The 26,432-nt window shown below is 41.9% G+C and overlaps 2 protein-coding genes across 4 annotated transcripts; both read right to left on the bottom strand.

Moving 5' to 3' along the window:
- Positions 1-43: 43 nt before the first annotated feature.
- RB195_026088 (uncharacterized protein) lies at positions 44-485 on the bottom strand (the record flags this gene model as incomplete). Its single annotated transcript, XM_064214496.1, has 3 exons — positions 44-139; positions 285-407; positions 465-485. 3 exons carry the CDS (start codon positions 483-485, stop codon positions 44-46), a joined length of 240 nt encoding a protein of 79 aa, XP_064070377.1.
- Positions 486-1,018: 533 nt separating this feature from the next.
- On the bottom strand, positions 1,019-24,773 carry RB195_026087 (uncharacterized protein; the record flags this gene model as incomplete). 3 transcript variants are annotated; one of them, XM_064214494.1, is made up of 39 exons in its annotated part: positions 1,019-1,026; positions 1,127-1,481; positions 1,737-1,955; positions 2,313-3,380; positions 3,503-3,596; positions 3,707-3,782; positions 4,670-4,757; positions 4,884-5,358; positions 5,842-5,966; positions 6,082-6,168; positions 6,232-6,465; positions 6,548-6,640; positions 6,752-6,820; positions 6,875-6,940; positions 6,994-7,086; positions 7,455-7,538; positions 7,590-7,664; positions 7,733-7,804; positions 7,855-7,920; positions 7,976-8,070; positions 8,162-8,249; positions 8,316-18,706; positions 19,000-19,071; positions 19,132-19,261; positions 19,336-19,423; positions 19,478-19,584; positions 20,036-20,191; positions 20,383-20,562; positions 20,621-20,707; positions 20,764-20,877; positions 20,946-21,026; positions 21,080-21,175; positions 21,613-21,720; positions 21,777-21,898; positions 21,951-22,030; positions 22,116-22,232; positions 22,686-22,846; positions 22,899-23,035; positions 24,539-24,773. In XM_064214494.1, 39 exons carry the CDS (start codon positions 24,771-24,773, stop codon positions 1,019-1,021), a joined length of 16,092 nt encoding a protein of 5,363 aa, XP_064070374.1. The 3 variants fall into 3 exon arrangements, with proteins under 3 accessions (XP_064070374.1, XP_064070375.1, XP_064070376.1); XM_064214493.1 differs by having other exon boundaries at positions 20,773-20,877; XM_064214495.1 differs by lacking the exon at positions 20,946-21,026.
- Between the last annotated feature and the right edge of the window lie 1,659 nt (positions 24,774-26,432).

Genomic DNA, 26,432 nt, shown 5'->3' with positions numbered 1-26,432 from the left:
TGGGAAATCTTGACAATTTGTCGATCCAATTTGCAGCACTGGTCTAGAACTGGAATCGCCAGAAACATTGGAACATGGATGACCCGAATCGAGTAATTCGTCTATAAACGTCAGTAGCTCCAACAAATCTTACCGGTATCTAGAAATTTCGATGAGACCATTGTATTATCTCTGAAATGTCTGAACCGCTTTATTCACTAATATAATTGTAAATTTCTATTGTTGAATCGCAATAATTCAGCTTTAATCCTTTAAACCTGGTAAAACTGAATAAATATACTCACGCAGTTTCCTACTTCATTAAATTTCAAAAGGATACTGCCGAATATCCATTGATCTATCTCAAAATCGCACTCGAGAAAAACGATTTGTTCAGGCTGAACGCGTTCTCCTCTTAACGACACTTTCTAAACGGTTCTTAACCTTAACTGTTCATTAGTAACAACTAAATACAACCAACAGACAACTTTATTAGATAGCTGCATTATGAGATTACAGTAACACACACGTGTAATGACAATGTACTACACATGTAATGAGAGGGGAAACAATTCTAAAAATGAATGAGACAATTCCTAGTAAAAAAAAGGTTAACGTGTAGAGGTTATAAAGAGAAACAAAAACCGTAAATACACAAATGTAAACATACATACCCATTTAAAAAAAATATGATACAGAGCAGAAATACTCGGATGTTTTCAACCAGTTCCAGAATATGACGATCAATAATTAAACACCAGAGGAGAGAGCATGACACAATGCAAAATTCACAGTCGAGCTAATTATTACCTGTTACACTCACTTTGAAATTGAAATCTACGACCTGCTTACCTTCCAAAGATATAACTAGTATCCTAATACGTGTTGTTAATAGATTATATTACTTTAAAGTTGACATTCCTTACTGCTTTGCTAAAACATTTTAGGAAATATAAAGCTTCTTGAACAGAATTAGAAGTTCTTCGCCGCTTCAAAATTGACTATTGGAACACAGCTAGCATTTCCACACAAGCTTTCCTCAACTACCTAAAAATTTCAGTGCATTCATCTACAGAAGCAAAAAAAGATTCCACTTTCCCTTTAAAACCAACAACTCTTAACTACAGTTCAGGAGAAATTGATGAACCTGCTTTCGGTGATACTGTATCTTGGTTCTCCGGTGATGACAAAAGTAAAACATTAGGCGACTCTGGCGACTCTGGTAGCTGCCCAGTTTTCCCTGATTCAGTTAACTCTTCATCAAAACATATGTTAGCATGATCCGAGGTTAATCCTTCGCTTTCCTCTTGCAAATGTTCCTGGACTGATTTTCCGCACACTTCTTTTGTTGCACGTTGCTCCCTAGCCTGCTCTTCAACCACTGTGACATCAACCACCTCATCATCTCTTGCAGATTCAGTAGCTGTAAGTCGACCGGAGTGTTTGAATGCGTTATCTTCGCCATCTAATCGAGCGGTGAAAGTTTTGTTCATTTCCTTGTCCTGAAATCCATGTAAATTCGATAAAACATCATTAGTGAAATAAAAGTGGTTATGGTGCTCGGTTTCGTAGGACGACTCCTTACGCAAAAACAACATGTCCGTCAGCACAGCATCTCTAGTACGACGACGAGTGAGCTGCTGCTCCTCACGTAGAAGAGAATACCAGCGCTGATCGAGATCTTGCTGTTGCTCCATTGTTTCCAATAGCTGGCCTTGTTGGCCTTCAGTAAATCGAATCCAGGAATTTGACAGTACCTGTGCAGCAAAGAATTGCTGAGCGGCTAAATACTCCAAATACAGTTGTTGTAGATGACGAAGTTGCCCTTCAACGTCCTCTTGTCCACTCATTTCCATTCGCAGTTTGCGGTTAAATTCTCTTACTTTCTGTCTCTCAACTGCTATCGGATTACCAGCAGCGAGTAGTTCACGCTCCATCTCTCGAAGTTTCTTCAGAAGCGGCCATTCAGGAAGTCTCTGAAAAGAATGAAAAGTGACTAAACAACAAAAGTATAACAAACAACTCCCCCTCCTCCCCAGCTATCTGAACACTGGAAAACACAGGACTAGAAAATAACCGTTTGTTTTTGACGTTTGAAAATAACCGTTTGTTTTTGACTTACTGATTTCAAATGATGTAATGCAGCTCATTTCGTTTGATTACCTCAACTAGGGATTTAAGGATTATCGGATAGTGAACAGTATGTTCCTCATATAAATACATTGTTACCAATACAGAAGCAAAAGATATTACTACTCCCCAACAACCTACTATAATAAGTGAGAAAAAAAATGAGATTAAACGTCATCCAGTACATGTAAAATTTCGCTCACATTTTCTGACTCGTCATCTGATTCCAGGGCAACATCCAGTTTGTTTACATCGATAGGTTGTGGTCTTTGAAGAACACGTTGGAAGGCTGATGGTTCGGTGGATTGATCTAGACTTTCGGTCAACTTTTCAGCACGTTTCTCCTTGCGCTTCAATTCCATGAACTTTTTCCAAGAGGGCGGCGGATTGTATACAGCAATCGGATATTCAAGTGGACATTCTCGCTGCTCAGTTTCTCTTGTCACCTGTACATCTTGACTGTCTTCCAATTCGTCCCCGATTTCCTCATCTACCATTGGCGAATCCTTTTGTTCTGTTCTAGTGCACCACAAAACTGGGATGTTATGTTGGATTCTCCCTTCCAGCCAATACCGTATCGTTCTGAGCAGATCATGCTGGTTCGACGGATCTCTTTTAATCCACTGGATAGGTGGGTCTTCTTCTCGATGAGTTGGAACGCGAATCCCATTGTGAGGTTTCCGCCGCGTTACTCGTATTTCTTTGGCAAATTGCTCACCGATACCATATGTACGATAGCGGCAAGCTGATAAGTTGCGAGGGTACATTTGCCGATTGCGGCGTGATTCACAGAGAATTCTGAAGTTCTCACTCTCCATCTTTAATGAACTGCAAGAAGGTTTCCATTCTGGCGGTAAGGATGACGATCTCTCAGTTGCTACTTTTGGCACTTCCATAAACAGAGATGTCGCCCTCCTGCGACAACCACAGCCTTGATAACCTTCGTCCAATTGTTTTGGCATACTATCCGTTGGGAATGGTATCAGAATCGGCAACTTTTCTAAGGACACACACGAAAGGGCAGAATAAGAGCGTATGATGGGATGAAGTAGGGACATCCGACGTCTTTGATTCTTTAAGTTTGTCGTCAACATCTCTTCGGAGTAACTTCTCCACAAGGTGTTACTCTCCAAACTCTCCACCCATTGCTTTGTTCGCTCAAATGCTACACTACATTCACAATGGACGTGTCGGGCTTGTTCAGATGTAGATTCGTCGTCATCGCCCTCATCGTTTGCACGACCACACGACTTCCATGAGAACTGCGGAGGCTGTAAATAGAAAAGTTATGCATCAGCAGAACACCGAACTGATTCCACATGTAGCCGAATTAAGATATTTTTTCTCATATTAGTGATGATGAAGATTTTAAACAAATGATGGATAATCCAACCGAAGGATGACGATTCTCGAATCGATCCTTCTTTTCATAATATTCTTCCCATTCTTCATCGGTACTGTACGGTGAAAAGCCACCAGGTGGTAGTCTAGAAACAAGAAGAATAAATTGAAAACATGGAATATATATGACTACAAGAGAATTATATAACATTTTGCTACTAGGAAAACGGTTTCAGAGAGGTTCTACGGAACTCACAGATCGGTTTCGTGATCTATCCTTCGTGGTCGCTTAAAACGTGCTTCGAATGGAATGAACGATTTGAAGTCCAGATCTGTATTTATTTCACATTGAAGAAGTATAGTTGGGTCAAGACGACATGAAGCACTGTCAGTTGTGCAAGCGGCTGCGCTCGAAGCGGAGCGGTTGAGCGTAGCGGTTGGGATCGTGCAAGGATCCTCGCTACCGCCACCGATCTCTGCAGTTCGCCATGGTCCCACCTTGATTCCAACCGATGTCTCCACCGGAGCACTTCGAGCGCGCAGCCGCTTACGCAACTGCCCGTGCTTCATGTCATTTTGACCCGACTTACTATATGGAATGTGAAAAGGAGATACCAAAATCAAAAAGATGCATACACATAGGAGGATTAGAATGGTATTTCCTTTGCATTTAAGCTAGCTAATAACACTGTCGCCAGGTTTGGTGCTGCGTACTTTAAAACAAAGTCTTAGTGTGAATATGTGGTTGGTTCATATCGACTTGGCATGAAGAGCAGCGAACCTAAAGGCAGTCATCCAGGACTTACGCAGTTGCACGGCAGCGCTAATGGGCAAGAACAGGTGCTAGTGTTAAAGCGTATTTTAAGCGTTGTTTCGTGTGCCATCTTAACACGCATTTCCTCATTGTCAATTCTTGTTTCATGATCAGCGATCGTCGGGAATATAGGAATCCACTTCCCGTAAGAAGATCGACCACGGCTCAGCAATCAAAGGTGGTGTCTACCTGACTTTTCTATAGTATTACTATTTTGTAGTAGTTTTCATCACCATCATGAAATATTGCAATTACACAGGCTTCTTATTATTCATAGCTGAGATATATGAGAAGCATGAACTGTTACACATGAGAACCTCCCAGCTGTTCACAGCCTTAGATCACCTACTAGTTTACTGGTGCAACTATACTTGAACATAATAACAAAGTCCAAATGAAACCTACCTATTGCGAGTAAAATCGCCACAAATGAAGAGGTGATCGGTACACGACTTTGCATATGGAATATAGGTGGAATGAGCTTGTCGGATAGCTAAAAATGAAGTGTATCGCCTTCATATAATGCATGCAACAAAAATGAAATTCTAGTCAGTCAGACATTGGCTTCATTAAACGGAGCCTAATTTAATCTCTAGAAAATTCAAATACGTGAATTCACCTGCACATATTTCATGTGTGGAACGTCGATTACATCGCAGATCTTCTCCACAACTTCCTCGTCAGCTCTTTCTTCCATGTCAATAGACAATAAACTTAGTATTGACGTATCAGAATCATCAGCATCACATTCAATCGAAATGGAAGACGCAGTTACTTCTTTGCTAACCAAACTCTCGTTGATACCGTTTTGTCCTTCCTCCATCACTTCCGAACGGTTCATTTCGTGTTCTTTTCTCTCAATCTCAACGACTTTCTCAACAATCCATCTTAGTGTGAACGCAACAGCATTTTGTATCGAATGTTCTCTTGCGGCCTTTACACGGATTTCCTCGGCTTCTTCTTCCTTCCTTATTACTTCCTCTATGGCATCGTCCAGTTTCTTTGCGTTGGCCATCGTGATGCTAGCAAGAGTTTCTGCTTCTTTGGCATATCTTGCACTCATACCATACCAATGCGACAAGTCCTTTGTTGCACTAAAATCTTCCCAAAATTAAAGCACATAACATTCAAATAAAATAATATGTGAATTCTACGTAGCAACACTCCACAACACACTCAGTCGTACGTGAACAGTCATCCTACGTTTTCACTTAAAAGGAGAATTGCATGGTACCAAAACATTACCACATAAACAACAATACACCAACAATAGTTTAAAAAAGCAACTCAAATAAATAATAAAAATGAGAAGGATGTAAACACAACAGTTCTGAAATGAAAAGGAAATCTGACACTTCTGGTAATTACGCAATGACGTTAGAAGTCTAAGGACTTCCGATACTCTTATTACTGAGCTATAAAATAATCGGCTTCATTCATTTACGATTATATACGAATTAAGTAGCCCATTCGTTAAACCTCATTTTACATCCCAAAACAACTAAGTTTCGATGAAGCAAAAGAGAAAACAACAACAACACGCCAATAAAACACAAAAAGTAAACAGTGACACTCACAACTTCTCCATTTTTGTAGCATCTGCTCTACTGACGCCTAGTACATTTTCCATATCCTTTTCAGCCTTCAGCAGTTTTGCCTTCTCGAGCAATTCAATCTCGGAATGGTTACATTCGGTTAAGAACTGCAATTCGACAAATGCATTAGCACCTTGCTGCTCTGCAGCACCTCAGTTCGAAATTTTGTATTTCGTTAATAATTATATAAATGAACAAGTAATGATACGAGTACAGCGTTACCTTGTCAAACTGTACGCTATGGTATAATCTTTGATTCCTTTCAACCCAACGGCGCTTTTCAAGACTTCGATACTGGTACCTCATCGTCTAAAACATAAGTGCTAAGCTAGATATCACAAAAGAATAGAAAAGAAACTTTTTTCTTCATACCTTATAAAGATCAACAAATGCTCTTGGGCGCCGCAGTGACATCTCGAGCACCCATTCGAAGTTTGCCACATCAAAAATAGTAGCGAATCGGCTTTTCTTAACTCGAAACGCTTTGGAAGGGACTACTACGCCTTCTTCATCGCTAGACTGCAGAGGGTTAGTCGCCCGCCGACGTTTCTTGGATTTGACAGCTGGTAAGTGTGCATTCGAGCTTTGCGCAGCTACCATTGCACTCTAGAACGCAAATATCAAAATGACAGAATAAACGAGAAGTTTAACCCTCAGAGTGAGAATGAAAGGTTAGTAGATCACTTACAGCTCGCAAAACAGTTTCATGTACCATTCTTTCCGTCTCCATACCTTTTCTTGCCACTGTATGTCTTAACCTCGCACTACGGTGCTCCGGCATCTGAGTAAAAGAAAAATCCAACGATATGAGGAAGTTAATAGAATGTTATTATGATCAGATAAACGAATGTGCATAAATGATAAGCCCGTTAGAACTCGGAAATCCACAAACTTTAGACATTCGTTGTTTTGATGAAGGGCCATCTTCATCACTACCCTTTGCACGAGTACGTTTCCGCATCTAAAAAAGTGTTATACATCCTCTTATAACAAAATAAAGAGTGAGATGATCTACCTCTACTCTCGATCTCTTCACTGGTCGCTGGATTATGCTAGTAGACTTTGAGAGGTTGTCGTCAATCTAAAAATGATTCTGCGACCATGATACCCAGCTTCCCTAGTTGCACAACTTACAGCGGATTCTTTGCGTTTGCGCATCCGGGAGGACAGTCGTAACTCGGTAGCTCTCTTTCCGGTGACTACAGGAGGTCCCGAGGTTGATTTAACCTTTAAAATTTGAAGTAGACAGGTCCAACTACGAAGCGATTCAAAAATTAGAATGAATTCTCATGAGAACTTACACTTTCACTTACACTCATGAGAACATGAGAGCAACATGATGTGGATATTGAAGTGGAAATCCACAAGTTTTTTGGAACATTCTTTTAAGAAATACAAAAGGTGGGAAAGTATACTGCTCTGCTTCGCAACATTCTTATACATTGAATACAATTTTCTTGGTCTTTCTGCAGTATTTTTAAATTACCTGTCCTTCTACGCAAACATTTTGTATCCCACTCTATTCGAAAACTTATTGACTCGAAACGAGTAACACCGACCAAAAGCTTAGTGGCAATAAACCACGGGAAACTCACTTTGTGATGAAGGGTTGTTCGCAATGGAGCATCAGAAGGTATCTTAGCGTCCGCAAGAGAACGGCTCGAGTTAATAGATGTGTTCTGGAATAATTATGCATAAAGACTGCTAACAAACGCAAATCCTAGTCGAACCTTGCTGGCTGGTATGAATAGCTTGGTATTTGCGAATATTACAGGAACTTGTGTCGATATGTTGGCAGAAATGTCCTGAAAATGAACGCACATACAATTAGTTCAAGTATTCAGGATAGAAGTAATAGAAAATTGGATGTAACCTTTCTAACAAACTGCTTCGTTAAATTTGAATCGCATTTAAGAAGTGTTGAATGTACAGGTATGCTGGTGAACTGAAAGCAGAAAGGCTACAAATATGGCAAACTAAGCGCACAATGCTCACCTCTACATTAGACAAAATAGGTGTCACGCTTTCTTCTCGACTATTACTGGAAATGGTTGAAAACTCCTGAAAACACTATCCTATTTATTAGAGACTCCTTAAAAAAAAGTCGCAGACATACCTTTCGACGCCAAAACTCTTCAAAAATTGTGTTAATCGTCGGTTTGCCACTGACCTTTGTGCCATCGCTTGTATGCTTGCCAACGTAGGCCAGCCCTAGTAAATGAGTAAACGATACCTTGTAAAACGAAAATGTAGAAAATGGAAGATTCTGAGACTTGGAAAATGAAATAACTGCTCAACATACTTCCGCTTGGTTTCCATTTCCAGCTTAGTAAGCTTCTTGTGTTTCTTTTTACTGGATTTTGGCGTGATTGGCTTGACCTTTTCGCAACCTAGAAAAAAAAATAAGGTTCATACTATCAGGAACTACTCAAAACATTCAAGCTCTTGTTAATCACCTCTTCAAGAAAGGCGAAACACTCTTCAACGAAGCTTTCAGGCATTGGCAGCTTTGAAATTAGAGAAGCAGATAAAGCGAATGGATTGATAATATCGATGGGGACTTGATCAAGATCAGGACCAATTTCAAACTTCGAAAACGTTATTAGGGCTTTCTTCAACATAGAAATTCTTCGACGTTGATCCAGAGGCAATGTGACATCTTTAAGGCAACCTGTTAGTTTTTCAACAGTTTCGTCAAAGCTTATGGTCCGATCATACTCAATCCAATCAGGAGCGCAACCTTGATTGTAGTTCGCCCACGCCCATTCGGTCATTGTTAAAAATTTGGATTGCGGGATAGGAGTGATATCAACATCGCTAGCTAGATAGGCATCAATTTTATTCATGTCATCCAGCCAATGAGAGAGTAATTCGGGAAGAGAGCGATCTACTTGAAATACCCTGTTTGGTTTCAGCTTCAGTAGTGTTACCATGACAGTTACATCAGGATGATAAATATCTTTAGGAATCAATTCGAATCGAGGATGTCGCAAAATCTTTTTCACAGCTTTGAAGAACGCTTTCGGTGGGTAGAGAGAAAATGGAGGTCGATCCACGTCCTGCAGCACCTCAAGTAGACGAACTAATATGAAGAGCTGCCTCCGAGAGAAGCACGGGTAGACAGACCACGGAACAGTGCCACGCAACATCATTACAGTCCACCACATTTTAATCGCTTGTAACTTGCAATCCATGTCGTCAACGCCAACGAGATCCGGAATTCTCATACAAAGCGCAAGCTGCCACCCGATCCTTGATTCTGATGTTGGTTCCAATGGTTTAAGCCATTTTCTCCAAGGCCTTCCATTCCGTGGAAGATTCGGAACTCCCAGAAAGATGTATAGCGGGGCCAACAGCTTACGACTAAGGATTTCGGTCGAGTTACGCTGAATCCGCAATTTCATCAACATGTCCCAGAGTGGACCCGATGAAATAGATTCGGATGTCAGAACTTTCTGGGGATTTGTGAACACATCAATGTCATAAAGACCGTTAGTATTTTCAACAAGTCGATGCAGATCTTTGAAGGTAATAGTGCCTCGGTCTAGCGCACCAGAAAACACTCGTTGTAGTAAGGTTGCGAACTGAGTAACTAGATAGGAAGAGAACGGTAGATTTGACATGTGTTGATGAGCAAATTTCCTCCATCGCTGCGACACTTCCATAAATGAGTTCGAGCACTGCTCTGGCAGCCTTGGATCTCTAATGTAGATGACTTCAGTAAACCGAACAGCATTGCTGTAAAAGCTCCTCTCAGTAAGGAATAGATCAGCTCTGTCTTCCAAAGCCAACTTCTTAATAAACACTGTGGTTTCTTCTGTACACTTCCTTTTTCGTGATGCTCTTAATGTTGAGAGATGGAGACGTTCCGCATCCATTCTTGGGATATCAACAACCATAGTGGTGACCTTATTTACGTGATTAGGATCTCTACTGCACGTCAAAAAGTTCTCCCTCTCATAACTCGACAGTACAAAATTGTCCTTGTCCAAATATCTTTCGATATGTGTAACATGATCTGACTGTTGTTTTCGACTGCGCCGTACTCTAACAGTGAAAATATGGATTGATGCATCCTCCTCTGACGGTACATCCACCGTAAGGCCATAGTCGACAATAGGATCTTCGGATCGAACAATATCGAATTCGCGATCATTGATGGAGCAGGCGGTCCCAAAATGGCGGGAAATCGGACGAGCATGTTCCAGGCAAACCTGGTCACTTGCCCTTTGTCGTCTCGCATTCAAATCGTAGACGTTTAACATTGCATTTTCTATTCTAGGAACAGGCAAGCTATGCTCAGTGTTTTCGAGAAAAGGGTTTCTGCGGCGCTTTACTCTCAGTTCCAGAATCTTTAATCTTGTGTCTTCTTCCCGTGGTATACGCATATCAATTTCAGACATCGCTTCCTCCTGTAGACGTGTGCGGTCCACTTCTACATCAGTAGCGCTGAATGAGGTGACAGTTTCTCTAGGAATATCAACAGTTATCTCTGAGAATAAGAGTTGTCCCAGGCGTTTACGTCTCACATTCAGCCTAAGAGCGTTCAGAACAGCATATTCTTTGCGAGGCAATGGCATTGCTCGACCAACAACCTCCGAAAAACCTTCCCGTTTCTGTTCACCGACAGCATCGCAAACAGTGAGCAAGGCAGATGTCAGCCTAGGAATGGTAATTGAGATAGCAATTCGTGAAGAGAATCCTCTTCTTTTTCTTTCAATTGTCACCTCGCAAACATTCAACACTTCAGCTTCTACTCGTGGAATGGGAAGATCGATGCTAGCGCACTGAGAAAGTCCTATTCGCTTCCTGCGAACCCGCAAGAGATTTGACGTATAGAATGTAGATTCATCCACAATTAGAGGTAAGCAAATCTCGCAACACATATGCGGCCCACTTCGTAGAAAACCTGGCGTGGAACTATAGAACGTAAGTGACGTCGAGTCCGTTCGAGGAATAGAAAGAGTGAGGTCTTTAACGAGTAATGGATCTCTTCGTCCCCTTTTCACGTTCAACTGGAAAACGTTCAAAACGGTTGTCTCTATACGAGGTTCCCGCATAGTTATGGTAGCTGTGCGCAGGGAATTCCTCATAATCCACGCTGGAGTGTCAAAGTTAGCATCTGCTGTAATAACACGAAGGAGAGCAGCTGAAACACGAGGAATGTTGATGTTTGCTCTTGTTGAGTGATTAGCATCAGGCTTCACTCTTGCTTGGGTTACTTCGAGAATATTGAGTTGATCTGAATCAATTCGTGGCATTGGAACGGAAACATGTTGACTAATAGCAGATTCGCTACAGCGAATGTCAACGTCCAAAGACTTCGGGAACACGCTCATAGAACATCTAATGAGAATACGCTGATGGACAGGGAGAACAGTTCGAGCAGCCATTCGCTCATAGCTTTCCCTAGTAAGAACGGCATCTTCTGCTTCTTCTCTGGTACTAAAGCATGTATTATCAACTGCATGTTGGTATTCCAACCAGAGCGCGTTTGTCCCATTTTCACACGACCCCTTCTCGATTGTAAACAACTTCTTGCAATCCATAACAAGAAATTTGCAGCTGTCAAAGATTCGCTGATAAACGACATGGTGAGCACTGACAGCCTCTGACGCTGACCTCCGTGAGAATTCCCAAATTCTTGAAGGAGCAACGGCGATACTCATGCTCACAGAGTCAAATGAGCGCTGGGTAACATAATGGTTGTGCTCGGTCCGAAGACGATTCGATCTCTTAAGAAAGTTTTGCGTTGTTGAACAAACCCTTTCGATTGGGCCAAATTTGGCACTTCGGTGTTCGAATGCGTGCTGGTAGACACGCCAAGAAAACTCCACGCGAGCATGGGCTGACCTTTTGAGGAAGTTTTGGGTTACATAACAAGTACGTTCTACGCAGCGTACCTTAGCGCTCTGGTTGTCGAACACATGCGAGAAACCGGTCCAGCTAAATTCAACATGATGTTGAGCCGGTTTCTTCAAGAAATTCAAACTGATCCAACTAATCTCCTCTGTCGAACATTGCTCCGGTAGCTTAGTAGCACCCTCCTTCTTATTGCGGCGGGATAATGCGCAATCGTACAAATACTTCCATTCTTCCTCATCGCAGAAATATACACACCTGGTCATGCACCGCTTACATCGGCACATATCAAGAAATGGAATCTTTGATTTATCACATATAAGTTTCGGGAGAACAATGTCAGGAGCATAACTACGAACAGGCACATCCGCTTTTGGCCACTCGAATTTCACGATAGTTCTTTGGTTCTGATTGCTTTGATCAGATTTCTGTAATGTGTCTGAAGTTGGGACTTTGTACACCGTGTCACCGAGTGTGTCTCTCACGATAGTGTCCAATTCTTCCTGTAGGCTTGAGTAAAGAGAAGTCGTATTAGGTGGCTCAACTACTGCCTGAGGACTTTCTAGAATATGTTTTGGTGTAAGTGACTCTGTTCCTGATAAAGGAAGACGCCAAGGATCTGATTCAAAATCGGAAGGAAAGAACGGCTGCGGAACATGTTCCATTCTAATCCAATCCATCTGATCGAACTGATTCTCGTCTCCTCGCGTTCTTTCAGGTGAAAACAACTTCGATGGAGTCGGAGGGCAAGCTGACTTTTCAACCTTAGATGTCAGGACTTCCATTTCGGTAACAGAAGATGACAAATTTGTTTCAACGTTTTCACTAGCAACTTGAAATTCTGATTCTGGCATTGCAGCCAAATAACGTAAGGCATCATACTGGTCGTCGGGAGACCCTTGTTCACTCCTGGATAATTCTTCCTGGAGTGCCAAAGCTGCTAATTCAGCTTCAGTGGCAGAGGCACATTCCGCAGTAGTTAACGGATTGCAAATCTCCATGGCCGCTGGCGCTTTCTTGAAAGTGACTTCGGCAAAACTGTCGACTCCAACGCTGATATCCTCAAGAACCTCAACACATGAAGAATCATGTTCGGGATGTTCCTCAGGATAATATTCAGATGATATCTCTACAGGTTCTTCTATGAACGCCATAGTAGACCTCCATCTTTTCAGCGGCCACGTATGCTTAGCTCGAGCCTTCTGAGATCCGGATTTAGGGATCCATGTAAATGAGAACGACACTGTCACCTCTTCCTGCTTAGCTGCGAGTGATTTCAGATCGGAAGATTTAGACGTGCGGTCTTCCTGGTGATTTTTAAATAGCGCTTTACTTCCTGAAGGTGCAGGAGGCGATCGACTCCGTCTGAGAAGATTTATCTTCTCTACATTTGTTCCGCACTTGTGGTGATCTAGAGATGCGTCTTCTATTTTGTTAGATGGTTTCACGTCTGCATCACTAGAGTATGACAAGTCACGAGATCTAACAGCAGTCAGCGAAACTTTCGATGTATCAGAAATTTGTCGGGTTCCACTACCTGAGGAGGCTGATTTTTTCGGTATTACAAACCTCGATGACGAGCCTTGTTGAATGTCAGATTTGAATGTTGAGCGTGCTAACCACGGCATCGCCTCCAGTTTCGCTCTCTCAGCTGCTGCTGCTTTCTCTGCTTCAGATGGTTCCTTTGCGGCCCTCACTGCATCTCTATATTTTTGAATTTCTCGCGATTTTCTGATACCTCTCAGTAACTCTGTATCTCTCTTTCGTGAATTTACTCCTTTGCGCCGATTTTGGCAAGATCCTTTTCCTTTATCCTTCCTGCTCAGATCATCTAGTTCTTCATAATGGCGGAAGACACACTTCCCAGCTCGGAAAAATAATTTCGAAAACAAATCCGTCCCCAACAGTTTCGAGGCAAACAATTCCCGATTCGGGCTTGTATCCTCCGAAATATGATGCTGCATCAGGTCTTGAATGACTACATCCAACGTTGCAGGTGATAGTGGTCTCTTCAGTTGTTTCGCCTCGTCCAACGGCAGCTTACTTCTTTCCTCTTCAATTATTTCGGAAATCTGCTTAGCTAGCAGCTCCCGTGACAGCTCCAATTTTGACAAACTTGATTTAAGTGCAGGATCCTTCATCTGTTTCGATGGAACTGAAGACTTTTTGGATTTTTTCTTCGAAGAACGAGGAGATGTTGGGTGATGGCTGTGAGGTGATCTAGACTTTCTCAAATGAGAAGTTGGTACGGACGAATACAAATTTGAATGATGTAGACGAGACACTGATGAAGCATTTACAAAATTTTCCTCTTTAGTAGATTCGTCAGATGATGTATCAGATCCAAACAGATATTTGTTCGATTTCTTAACATATTTCTTCACAACAGACTCCGATTCTTTGCTGGTGCTTGGCTCGAATTCCTCTCCATCGGAGTTCTTCGGTTGGAAGGGACGTGAGAGCGGAAGAGTTTCTGAACTTTCTAGAACGCTTGTCGATTTTTTCTCATGGATACTTTCTGGGGAATGCGATTTCTTGTTAAAGAGAGGCTCCCTCACTCTAATGTATGAATGTTCCTTATCCTCATAAATGCTTTCTTCATCGCGTTTCATAGCCGATTTTGCTCCTTGAGTAGGACACGGCAACGTCGAAACTGTGGTTGAAGAAGCTGTCACAGCGGACATATTCAACGTCTTTTCATCCTTTCGCCACCACTCAGGTTCATCTGAGAGTGGTTCTGGGCTGATAACGACAGGAGAAACAGGTGACAGATCCTCATACTCAACGTTTGCAAAAATATCGGATTTTCGAGCAGGTAACGCAGGTGCACCAATAATAACAGATTGCTCTTCGCGTTTACAACCCTCCAGAGCCGGTTTCATCGAAGCAATTTTCTTGGGGAGTTTAGAATCTTGTTTAGGCTGCGAAGACTCATCCTTCAATAAAACAGGTGGGAAAGATGATTCGAACTGGGTATTTATAGTTGTTTCCCCTGTTTGTGGTCCCAACGTAATATCGGGAGAACGACGAGCTTGAGCAGCAGGCTGCCCGACGGATATTTGGACCTCGATAGGGGAAGACAAAAAGGTTTTGTTTTCGGCCAGAGAGAGAGCTTCAAAAGACTTCTGAGTGCCAGATGAAGACGAGAACAAAGGACCAAGTCCACCAGATGATGAATGGTCATAAATAGTACTTCCCTTGCAATGTGTAGGACTTCCGACTGACAAAGGCTGCTTGCATTCGACGGCGCAAGATGATGACTCTCCAACAGATGCTGGTTTCTGTGTCTGCTTTGCCAATTTGGACAAAGAATCGAACTCAGCAATAACGTCATCCGAAAGAAGAAAACCTAGATCGTTGGTATCTCCCGATTGCAGAATACTGGATTTTTGTAGGGACTGCGAAGCAGGTGAAGCAACCGGCAAGGTTATTCCTACGTTGAATGGGTCCAGAGGAACAGCAAACGACGACGGTGTAATTTCACTCAGAAATTCACTGAACAACTCAGAACTGTCTCGTCGTTCAGGCATCTTTTCAGCATGATCTCGGATACTAGCATTCGCTGCGAATGCTGCAACTAGTTCATCAACGCTGAATTTACCTCCATGACCTTGCTGTGTCTGTCGTTTCAAGCCTAATCTCTTCATCAGCATATCTCCAAGGGGACCCACACACTTCTCTTTCTCCATTTGATCCAATTCTTGCAAAGTGCGCTCGTAATCCTCCTTTGCTATTCTGTGGTGCTTCATCGCCAGGATTATATCAAATCGGAAATGCTGGCAGTTCAGGCCCTTTTCTACTGGAGAATCCTGTATCCTCAAGTCTGACATATCATTCTGACTGCTAGGATAAAAAATAGTGGGGATGAGTGAGTTCGTTTCATCGTCGCCACCAAGACCTGGTGAACAAGAATTCGGTGAAGTACGAGCAGGGACGGTAGCCTCGGAGTCATTCCTTGGTGGCGGAGGGACTTGGGTAATGCCGAAAGTTCTCATCTCATTATCCATCATCGGATCAATTATAGCACTACCGGAAATGTTAGTGTAGCTGTTGTCACCCTGACTGACATCCAGAGCTTCGCCTGGAGCGTTTTGGATCATATCATTAATGGTACCTGTTGAAGAACCACTCATATCCAGCATCGCAGAATTGAAATTGGACTGCTGATGGACAATTTCAGATCCATGCTGAACAACTTCGCAGCTGCTCGACATCTGGTGAACTTGTATTGCTGCTGGTGTGTGCTGAGTATTTTGCATACCACATGCAGGCTGTGTGGTGTAGGTTGGAATGAACTGACCAGCATACTGTGCCGAATTCTCGTAAACCTGCCGCTGAATCGGCTGCTGTTGTTGGTGTTGTTGTTGCTGTTGCATGGATTGGTTGAGATGCTGTTGAATTGCCTGGTTTTGTTGTTGTGGTTGTGATTGTTGCTGTTGCTGTTCACCCTGCTGCTGCTGCGCTGGTGTATATGGGGAGCGCTGAGGATAGGATGCGTGTGTGTAGGACGAATCCTGGGAGTATGTTATATCTGCTTGTTGTTGATAGGTAGGCATTGGATATGGCTGCTGCACATAGCTGTAAGGTTGCGAGAACGCGGATACTTTTTGAACATCGTTAGAGCCCTGAGGATAATGGGGCTGCTGAGGGTGTACTGTCTGTGTAGAGTATTGCGCTGACTGATTACCGACGACACCAACAAATCCAACTTGCTGATTTCCAGCACTGATCTGTTGATTAAACTGTGATCGCTGGTTATAGCTGTGCTGCACATACTGCCCTTGTTGCCGATATGCGCTCATGGAACTTTCTTCTGACCACTGATAGGATGGCATATTTTGTTGAGTGTACATTTCTGCAGGAGTGGCTATATTCTGACCTTGTGGATATGGGACGCTCACACTTTCTGCCTGAGCAAACGGAGCAGGAGTCATTATTTCACGGGTTTGTGGATATAGCTGAGAAGACTGGTCATAAGAAGGTTGGTTTATCGCTTCACATGGTTGACTATGAGGGGCTGGAGTTACCAGCTGCCTACTCTGCATGGAAGGGTAAGGAGTCTTTAGCTGACGTGCATGCGATTGCGTTGATGCGAACTGAGAAAGAGGAGGCAATGATGACACTAAAGGACTGCGTTCTACCTGAGAACCACTTTGACCCACTTGATGAGACCCCCATCCCGGAAGAGGAGTGGAGCTCAACATCTCGCGGTGTTCGGAAGCAGGTGTTCCTAACTGCCTTTGGAGCGGTGTTACTGAGGCAGACATCATGGATCTATTCTGTACATGAACTGGTTGTCCATGCATGCCTACAGTTTGCTTGGTCACTTGATGTGGTTGCCAGCCAGGAATGGGCGTAGCAGTCATCTGGCGACCTTGCAGTGTCATTGCGGGCTGTGGCTGACTTGGATTTGTCCCAGGAACTGCTGCAACTTTCCGGCGAGCTCGTGGCTTTTTAGTTGGAGTTGCAAACGGAGACACCTGGTTTTGCATGGAGTGGTCACCAGTCCCAATCATTGGCGTTGTAGTCATCATTCGATTATCACTACAGGATGCAATATGCATTGCAGAGGAAGAACGCATTTGTGTGAATTGCTGACCATGAGGTCCGGACACAACACTATAGCTCTGCCTACTTTCTACCCGAGGAACAGGCGTTGCAAGCGGAGTGCTCCGTAAATGCTGGATCGGAGTCTGCATAGCTCTGCTTTCCACTCGAGGAACAGGGGTGCCCATACCAGTTTGAAGCATTGGACACTGCCGAATTTCCAGCGGTGGGAGAGGTGTCGCCATCCGAGACCGTAGTTCCGGTTCATTAACGGATGACTGCTGTATTGACCACGTTGGTAGAGGTGTTGGAGCTAATCTTCTGTCCACCATTGTAGAACTACCTTGCAGCTGCATCGTTCCGTGCGACATCATTGTTGGATCTAATTGCAGGCAGGCTTCATCTGTACTCATCCCCATCACTAAATTCTGCTGATCTCCATGTGTGCCTTGTTGAGGGAATCTCCGCATGCTTCCGGTGTTCACAGCAGGAGAGTAGGCGACCTCCGCAGCCAAGTGTCTATGACCCAATCCCGATGGTTCTGTGAAACGGAACTCTTCTCCTTGGTAAGGAACAGAACATGATTGATGTTCAACGCTTCTTGAAGCAGAAAGGTCAACAGAAGAGCTTCCATGAATTAACTCTTGGATTCCTATTGTTGAAAGGTCGTACGGAAATGTTGGAGCTGCTTCCGCCCTTCTATTCACAACGTCGGTCAAATACTTTCTACAAGCCCCCTCATAAAGAGAGTGGAATTTCATCAACCGAACGAACAAATGACCAGGAAGATCAGAAGGGACAGAAGGAAATAGAGAGAAACTTAGGGTCTGATTTACACCTCCTTGTCTTTTGATTCGAAGATTTTTTAGTCGTTGAAATTCCCGTTTGTATTCTTCCAGATCACATCCAGCAGAATAGCAATCAAGAAGAAGGCGAGCAAAATCAGGATGAGTGTCTGCTATATCCTCTACGGTATTGGCGCCTAACACTGCATCTACATTAACAGGATATGCTGCAGATCCCTGGGACGAAGAACTTCCTGACTGATTTTCCTTGGAAGAACTAGCGGATCCACCAGTGTTATGGAAAATCGTACTACTACGGAGATGGAAACGCGACAAAGGAGTCCTGATTTGAAGATGAGGTCTTCCAAGCTTTAGCTTGAACAATGAAAGTTTGGCAGGACCTTCGATAACAACTTCATCCATGATAAGGACCTTCTCCCCAATCATGCTCTCCAAGGAGCATGGTACAATACCCGATCTCGACTGCTTTTCCTTCTTACCGCAACATCGAAACCTCTTTTTGGATAACAACAGAGAGGAAAACATTGAGAATTTGCAATACAGTTCGATGACGGTGGTAAGGAACAGAAGTGACGGCAAAGAATCCATAAGCATGTGAGTCCAGTGCAGCGCGATCATCAGGGGCACGGCCTCTGCAACAGCTAACGTCAGTTTTCGTTCACACAGGAAATAGTCCAGTATAAAAAAATTTCTAGATGAAAATTGACGCCAGCTATATGCTTCGGCTTACACTGTCGGCATCAAAAATTGCCAACAAATTCTATACAATTGCTATCTTAATGCATACATTTACCAATTTTTAATCCCGACAGCACATTTATTCTTAGAGCATACACAAGTTAGACTGATCACAACCAACAAGGAAGTATGCGCGAATAAAGAGGAGAGAGAAAAGAACAAAAATTAGAGACATCTTATAACGAACCTTTCAAGGTTATAACTCCACTACGCTGAAGTTCTTGAAGTTTCGAGATTCTCTCCAACAACTCGTTTGTTTCTAGATCATAACTGTTAGTTAGAAGTAAGAAAATGACTAGAGGAGTTTTGATAAGCTCACTTTCAAGGTGGTTTCTGAGATCTTCAATTTCTTTCTTTGTCAAACACTGTTGAGCGCGAGCCAACAACTTCTCCAGAGGCGAACGTTGCTCGAAAATTTGGCTGGCTTTACGCTTCTCCATAGTCATGTTCTGGAAGAAAAACTAACTGGCGCTAAAAAAAACCACAAGTCAACAATTATGTAGTACAAAAAATCAAAGCCAACCATCATAAATCTAAAAAACTCCGGGATTTTGTCGTGTTCCACAATGGCACGTCTATAGGTCTTGCGTGTCTTTAAGATGCGATTATACCTATGAAATAACTCCGTTCAGTACCTCGGACTGCGATGGTTCAAATCAACTCACCTTTCAAGGCGGGCAAACTTAATGTCATTTTCAAGATCTTCAACCTTATCAGACGATTCTTGAATCATAAGACGACTGATCAATTGTTCCGCATCATTATACCACTCCTAAAAATACACACGCAATGATAACCCGCTGCTTGTCAGCTTGCAGCAACCACGTATATATGTACAAGATAAAAAACGGATCTAAATAGGACGCAACACCTAGCTGGGGTCATCATCGTGGCCATGGAACTTGTTTTTCTTTTATTACGAAAAGGAATTCTACGCTAAATTCTAATCTAAGTTCCATGCGGCATATATTTGCGATCTCTTACAACTAAGTGGTGCTGTGATGAAAACAGTTATAATCGTCAGAACAACCTGAGATTGAGACCCTCGCTAGCACCACTTTACTTGGACTGTAAGTGGTGCTAGCTAGGGTTCTTTGTTCACAACGTCGAACGTAGCCGCCTTCGTTATTGCACAGAGCTTCAAGTCGTTCTGATCCAACTATAGGTTTCCTAGTCTGCTATCTACCACTTGTATAAGTTTCTGTAGAGTAATGAAAACCTACCCATTCAAAATCATTTCTGGCAGCATTGTATGCTAGCATATCCATATCGCTTTGCCGTACTTTGGGTTTTGACGAGTAATCGTGTGTGTACAACGCCAGGTTTGGCTTTGTATCACGTAAACCACGGATATCTTCGGCCGGACATAATTCGGACAACTGAAACACTGTAGCTTCAATGAAGTGACCTCACAAAGTATCTCTGAATCATATATTTGGTTGGCTATATGTCTACAAAATTCCAGTCGTAATGCTCATGAAATTCATTCTTGTAAAAGAATGACATAATTGTTCTGCTTTGCAAAAACAAATCAAATTATCGAAAAAAAAAATAGAAGAGAAGAAAAAACCTCATGAAGTCTTTTTTCAGCAGCTTTATTCATTCGTGCCATACGTTTTTGGAATTCCTTCAATCTGCGTGCTTTCTTCGATACGAACCTAGCTCGCCTTTTTCTGCGCACAGAACTAGAGCTGAACTGTTTAGTCGAAGATCTTTTGGTAGCCTCGGATTCAGAAGCAGTGTATTCATCCTCAAAAGAAACTTGATCTACAACAACATAGTGTCATAACTAAACGAAGCTCTCGTACCGTTGAATGTTCCTTTTCAAGGCCGTGAGTGGGTTCATGACGGTCATCAGCAGATGTCTGATCAGTTTCCATAGGTTCAGCATCGTCCTTAAAATTTTATTATAAACAAGCTACAACTTTTAGCATGAAGTATAAAATAATACCGCGCTTACGGAATCCTCATCAGTTGAAGAACTGTCTGGCATGACCCTCCTGTAACGAGAAGACCGTCCGTTTTTCTCACGATTTGACTTACGCAGCCCACATCTTATTCGCACCTACAATGAAATCACTCTAAAATTCCAAGATTGAATGAAATATGAACCATAATTAATGGAGTTATAACCTTGCTAGGCCTTAAAAGAACAGCACTCTGACGCGAAGATTTTCGCACGCACTTATTTTCTACCTTCGCGTCGAGCTTCGCCTGAAGAAGTGGCCGAAATGACCAAAAATTTTGTTACATAAAACTAAAAGTACCGTTCTGAAGGCTCCAGATGGTGCCGACATGTTGGTATCTTCATCGTCGCTATCGTTCTCTGGTTCTAACCCAGTCGAATAAGCATCTTCGGGAGCCTAAATGAAAATGCTTCAGCAAATATACACACTTCAAAAGGAGATCACCTTGGGATAGAAAAACATCACATGAATACGAATCGTCAAAAATAGAGCTAAGCTGCGAATATATATATATATATATATATATATATATAAACTAAACAAAGTATATCACAAAGAAACACCTTTACACGCTGCCCTGCTAAGATCGCGGTATTAAGGTAATGTTAACAAATTTGCAACTCTCTGGCCAGGTTCTAGGTATATTTTCTTGTTGAATTGTAAGTAGGGTTGGGATGAGTTGCTTAGCGAGATAAATTTTCAATTTTTTTTTAATTTTTTATGTTTTCAACTTTTTAGGTAAAGTCTCAAGAATTCCTTGTGCAAGACCCTTTATTTCGTATCTAGGCTCTTCTTTTAGTGCTTACGACCTAAAGTAAACTATAATCTCCTACCTTCTTGTCGACTTCGTCCATGTCAGATGGATCGCATGAGTCGTCGCTTAGAGCTAGTTCACTGACCTCATCGAGTACCGCAGACTGTTCGCTGTTCAAATTAGGGCGCTAAACGTATTTCCATTAAGACGTAACGGATACAAACAGCATTTGGCAGAACCCACATCATCAGAATCCAGCTGCAAACGACTGAGGTGCTTTTGCACCAGGTCATCCACTTCATTAGTAAGATTAGGATTCTCTGGATCCAGTTTTGTCTTGCTTTCTTTAAGCGCATCAATAACGGCTATAAAAGATGAGTATGAGAATATGCAAACACGTGGGTAACTGTAACTTACTGAGCATATAAGTTATACGATCCGTCTCGATTTGCTGAATGAAAGTACCATCAGCAATCATTGCTTTTTTATTCTCCTCCCTGTAACAGAAAGAAGCTCTTTGAGATCGGCGAGAAGTGATGAGTAGTTGAATAAGGATTAACGCGGAAATACGATGAAACATACCACTTTAAACGTTTTAAAGCAATCTGCCCAATAGGACCACGAATAAAAAAGCGGTCATAGTATTCCTGGACTTGACTAACAGAACGATTAGTTTCCATTAGTTTGGTAACTTCACCCCTGCAATAAAAAGCAAGTGGTACTGTTAGCTTCGTATAAGCTGTTCTTCAAAGCATAACTGGTCAGGAAAAAAAAGAGGAAGTGAAATTGAGAAAAAAATCTAATCTGAAATTAAGAGATAGAGATTTAAGACTATCATCTCCAACTAAGATAAAATATTAGTGAATAGACGTACAACCAAATATAAGTTGTTCTATCGATTTATTTCCATGCAATGAAGGTTTTGTTGCAGCGGTTTCAATCGATGTCAGGAAAATTAACAAAAATCAAAACAACCATCGCTCACGAAAATAACAAAAAAAAAAAGAAGTTCTACCTTATTTTCACAAAGACATATTATAAGCTAACAAGCAATTTCAAGTTCGCAGGTGGGAACGAAAATTTATTTCTCGGCATATAATTTTAAAAAAACAGTAATCAGCTCTATATAAACCTTAAAGGAAACAAACTTACCAATTACCGAGCTTATAACGGTAAGCAGATGCCAGAAGTCTCTTTTCTTCTATGGCACCCCAACTTCCTTTAGCGTCAAATGTTCGACCACCAAGAGGATCGCGAATTTCATAATTATGACCACGTAAATGGGGACCCGCTTCACAACCATAAGAAAAACACTGAAATTCAAACATTACTAGGAAAAACTAAACTGAGTATGAAGTGACTCACATCTATACATATCATTGCCGGACATTCGCCGCATTTTATATGAAGTTTGTACTGAATTAACTGACGACAATTGATACATATTATGATATCATTTGAGTCAGAGCCTCCTGAAGAGGAGGCCATATCGTCGTCAGATGCTAAAAAAAAAAGAAAACTTTTTTTAAATCAGATCTACATGATTTGGCGCATCAGAAGAATTAAACAATGGTTAGAAAAGGATAATAATGATCGAAAGAGAACAGAGAGACGAAGGTTTAGTAATGGAAATAACAATCAATATATATATATATATATATATATATATATATATAACTAGACGTAACAACTAGACAGGCGTAAGAACCGTAGCAGCCAACGTTATAGATGGCATTATACAGAAGACTTCTTGAAATAAGCTATTAAAAGACAACTAGTTTGAAATCCTTTTCAATTCTGTGAGAACGCGACCTTATTTTGAAGTACGTCGATCAAGCCTGTACTCAAAACTATACAAGCAGTACAGAACCCTGCAATGTTTTATAGAAGAGATTGTCAAAAGCTACTACTTAACCGCATCAAACTTGGTTATCCAGTTCAGTACCGCTTCTGGCACTATGAAATTCGGATAGGAAAGCAACCGACGTAACAAGAGTCTAGCGTCCCCTCTCCGACATCAATAAAGCCATCGACACGCGTCGCTGGCCGGTCGCATCGTGTTTATCGATCGAGCTGGTTGCCTTCCACTGCTCAACATTCCAATTGTAATTATTTTAATAAAACAAAACGGTGTTAAGGAAGACTTCGTACAGATCTGGGACGAGTTTTCATACTGGTTTAAAATATAATACAAATAAATAGTGAGAAAAGTGAAATTAAAGCGATTCAGGCTTGGGGTTTTAACTTATACTTAGTTTGCAGAAAAACTTAGGAATATATACTTTTGTTGCTAGATACAAAATTAGCAGAACAGCAGAAAGAGATGCAATGGAAAGAAATAAAACAAGTAACTTTTAGACTATTTTATAGTCATTTCTAATGGCTTGGTCAAAAAGTACAATAGGAGTTACTTGAGGCACACCGGAATAAGAATACCAATGGTAACATGAACAAAACCTTGTTATGCAGTGTATCTAACACGGAGGAACCTATCATATTCATCCGAAACTTGTTAAAATTCCCTTATGCATATTTTTACACTTCCTTTAAGATTGAAAACCGACAATATTAGTGTTTTCATGCTAGGCGCTTAGAGTAATCGTGTATTACTACTTGTTGGGATAAATATACAATGTAATACAGTTTGCAAGTTATGTTTTAGAAAAAAAGTAAGGCGAGCGGCACCGTTATCCTAGTTTTTCACTACATCTCACACCTCAGAAACTCCTAGTGTTCGCGATGATGTGTGATTTGAAGGTCTAAAAAGTACAGTAAGTTCAGCAGAAGGCTGAAGAAACTGAAGTGCAGATTAATTGTGACTAATTAATGCAACAGTAATTACTTCAAAAATGGCATGAAATCAGATTTATTAACGGTGGGGTCAACCAAATCTCATTGTTGCTTACTTCCTACCAACGTCTGCGAGTAAACTGTGACGAACCGGCTTTTTCCAGTTGTCAGGAGAATTTAGAAATTTCCAACAAAACACACTTCAGAACACCCACATTCAACGGATTCTTCTTCTGATTGCGATAGGAACTCATTTGACATTTTACTGGAAAGATGGCTTCTCCGCACTTGCGTAGTTCTTCTTTCCATTTTGTCAGGACTCCTTCCAACTACGACTGGAACACTCTTTACCACAGCTTTCCTCCTTTTCGGTGATGGTTCATAGAGTTCAATGTCAAAATAGACTTTTGGCTTTACTGACATCCTCAATCCGTCACGTTTCGATTCCATAACAATGCCTAAAGAAAATGTGAATTACTTTCTGTACAGTGATAGTGCAACTTTAATTGAGAGAACAACGAAGCGTAGCAATCGATTGATCGAGATGCAATGATGTGGGTAACACTCTTTGAGCAGGTGTGAAACCAACAACTACATGCTAACCTTACGACTAGAAACTTCCTTTTTTTGCTTTGATCTCATCTCTACAACTAAACTACGTATAATCACCGCACTTGAATCGTCATCCTTACAGGATGCCACTTCTCGATGGTGCATCGTTTCGGGACTCACAAAACATGGAATTTGAGAGCTGCGCGGTTGTTCGCGCTGGAGCGGGATGGTTGATTCGAACTATACGTTGTTTAGCGGGGTTTCATGAAGTTAAATTACAAAGTGCTATCCGTAGACCCGACAGGTGAAGTGCAGTTGGAGTAGGGGAGGGGCTCCTATTTCTGGAAGTAAATAACTAAGTTGGCGCCCTACAAACTAGGCATTAGTCTTAAAGGATTTATGACATGTAGGCTAAAACTACCAAGAAGAAGAAGGAAGATAGAGCTTCCAGAAATAAGGGCGCGGTTGGGTGCCCCTCCATCTCTTCCTCTCAAGTACGTTTTCCGAAGCTTCCTGCTGACGTCCGTGGATGAATTCATTCAGATGGGAAGCAGGTGTGCTGTGAATTTTTTCTAGGAGTGTGGAACAAACGTTTTCTTACACTAGAGTCGTGATCTTGCTTATCTCAAAGCTCTGGAGATATCCAAAAATAGATTGGGAGGGGGTTGCTCCGTTCCATCCCGCATGTTCTGATAGTGAAGATGTATTGGTTAAAACGTACCCTACTACCTTAACGTACTGCATCTAACTCACTAAGAAACCTCGTTTGTTTCGAGGTGACTTAGAGTATATCTATTGAACCGTTAGTATAAGTCCAATAATGAAGTTTGGTCACCTCAGTCGGATGGTGTTTCGACGGCGAAGGGAGGAAGGTCCGATAGTTCATTGGAACAATAACATACAGATGAAATCGTTTCAATATTCACCTTTTGTGATACATTCTCTATATTTTTTCCGTGGTTTAATACCTATTCCATCCACATGTCGAATCTGATATCACAGCTTAGTGTAGCTCATTCGGATACGAAAGAAAATACCCACTTTTTGCAGCTCAGTTCTTCAACGCATGAGAACTGCTTAGTAAAAAAATTGGAAAAAAAAAGTGAAACTGGGAATTCTGAGCGCTGCTCTATATGCTCGTCCAAAAAATGTTCAGTATTTGAAGTAAACGAATTACTATGATGAATTCATTTGACATTGTCTGCGATCAGTGCTCAAGTGAATGCGGTTCTCTTTCGCCGCTGTGCTTGAGGTCAGCCATAGTTGGGTCAAGACGACATGAAGCACTGACAGTTGTGCAAGCGGCTGCGCTCGAAGCGGCGCGGTTGAGCGTAGCGGCTGGAATCGTGCAAGGATGCTCGCTACCGCCATCTTTGTAGTTCGCCATACTCCCACCCCGATTCCTACCGCTGTCTCCACCGCGGTTGCTTCGAGCGCAGCCGGGTGCGCAACTGTCCGTGTGTTAATGTCGTTTTGAGCCAACTATATAATATCTCAACCTAGCTTGCTTTAGGCGATATTTTGTTATCTTTATAATTGTCATCAATATTTGTTCGA

Source organism: Necator americanus, chromosome X, assembly GCF_031761385.1.
Source record: "Necator americanus strain Aroian chromosome X, whole genome shotgun sequence".
Classification (NCBI taxonomy): Eukaryota; Metazoa; Nematoda; class Chromadorea; order Rhabditida; family Ancylostomatidae; genus Necator; species Necator americanus.
This window is presented reverse-complemented; position numbering and strand designations above follow the sequence as displayed.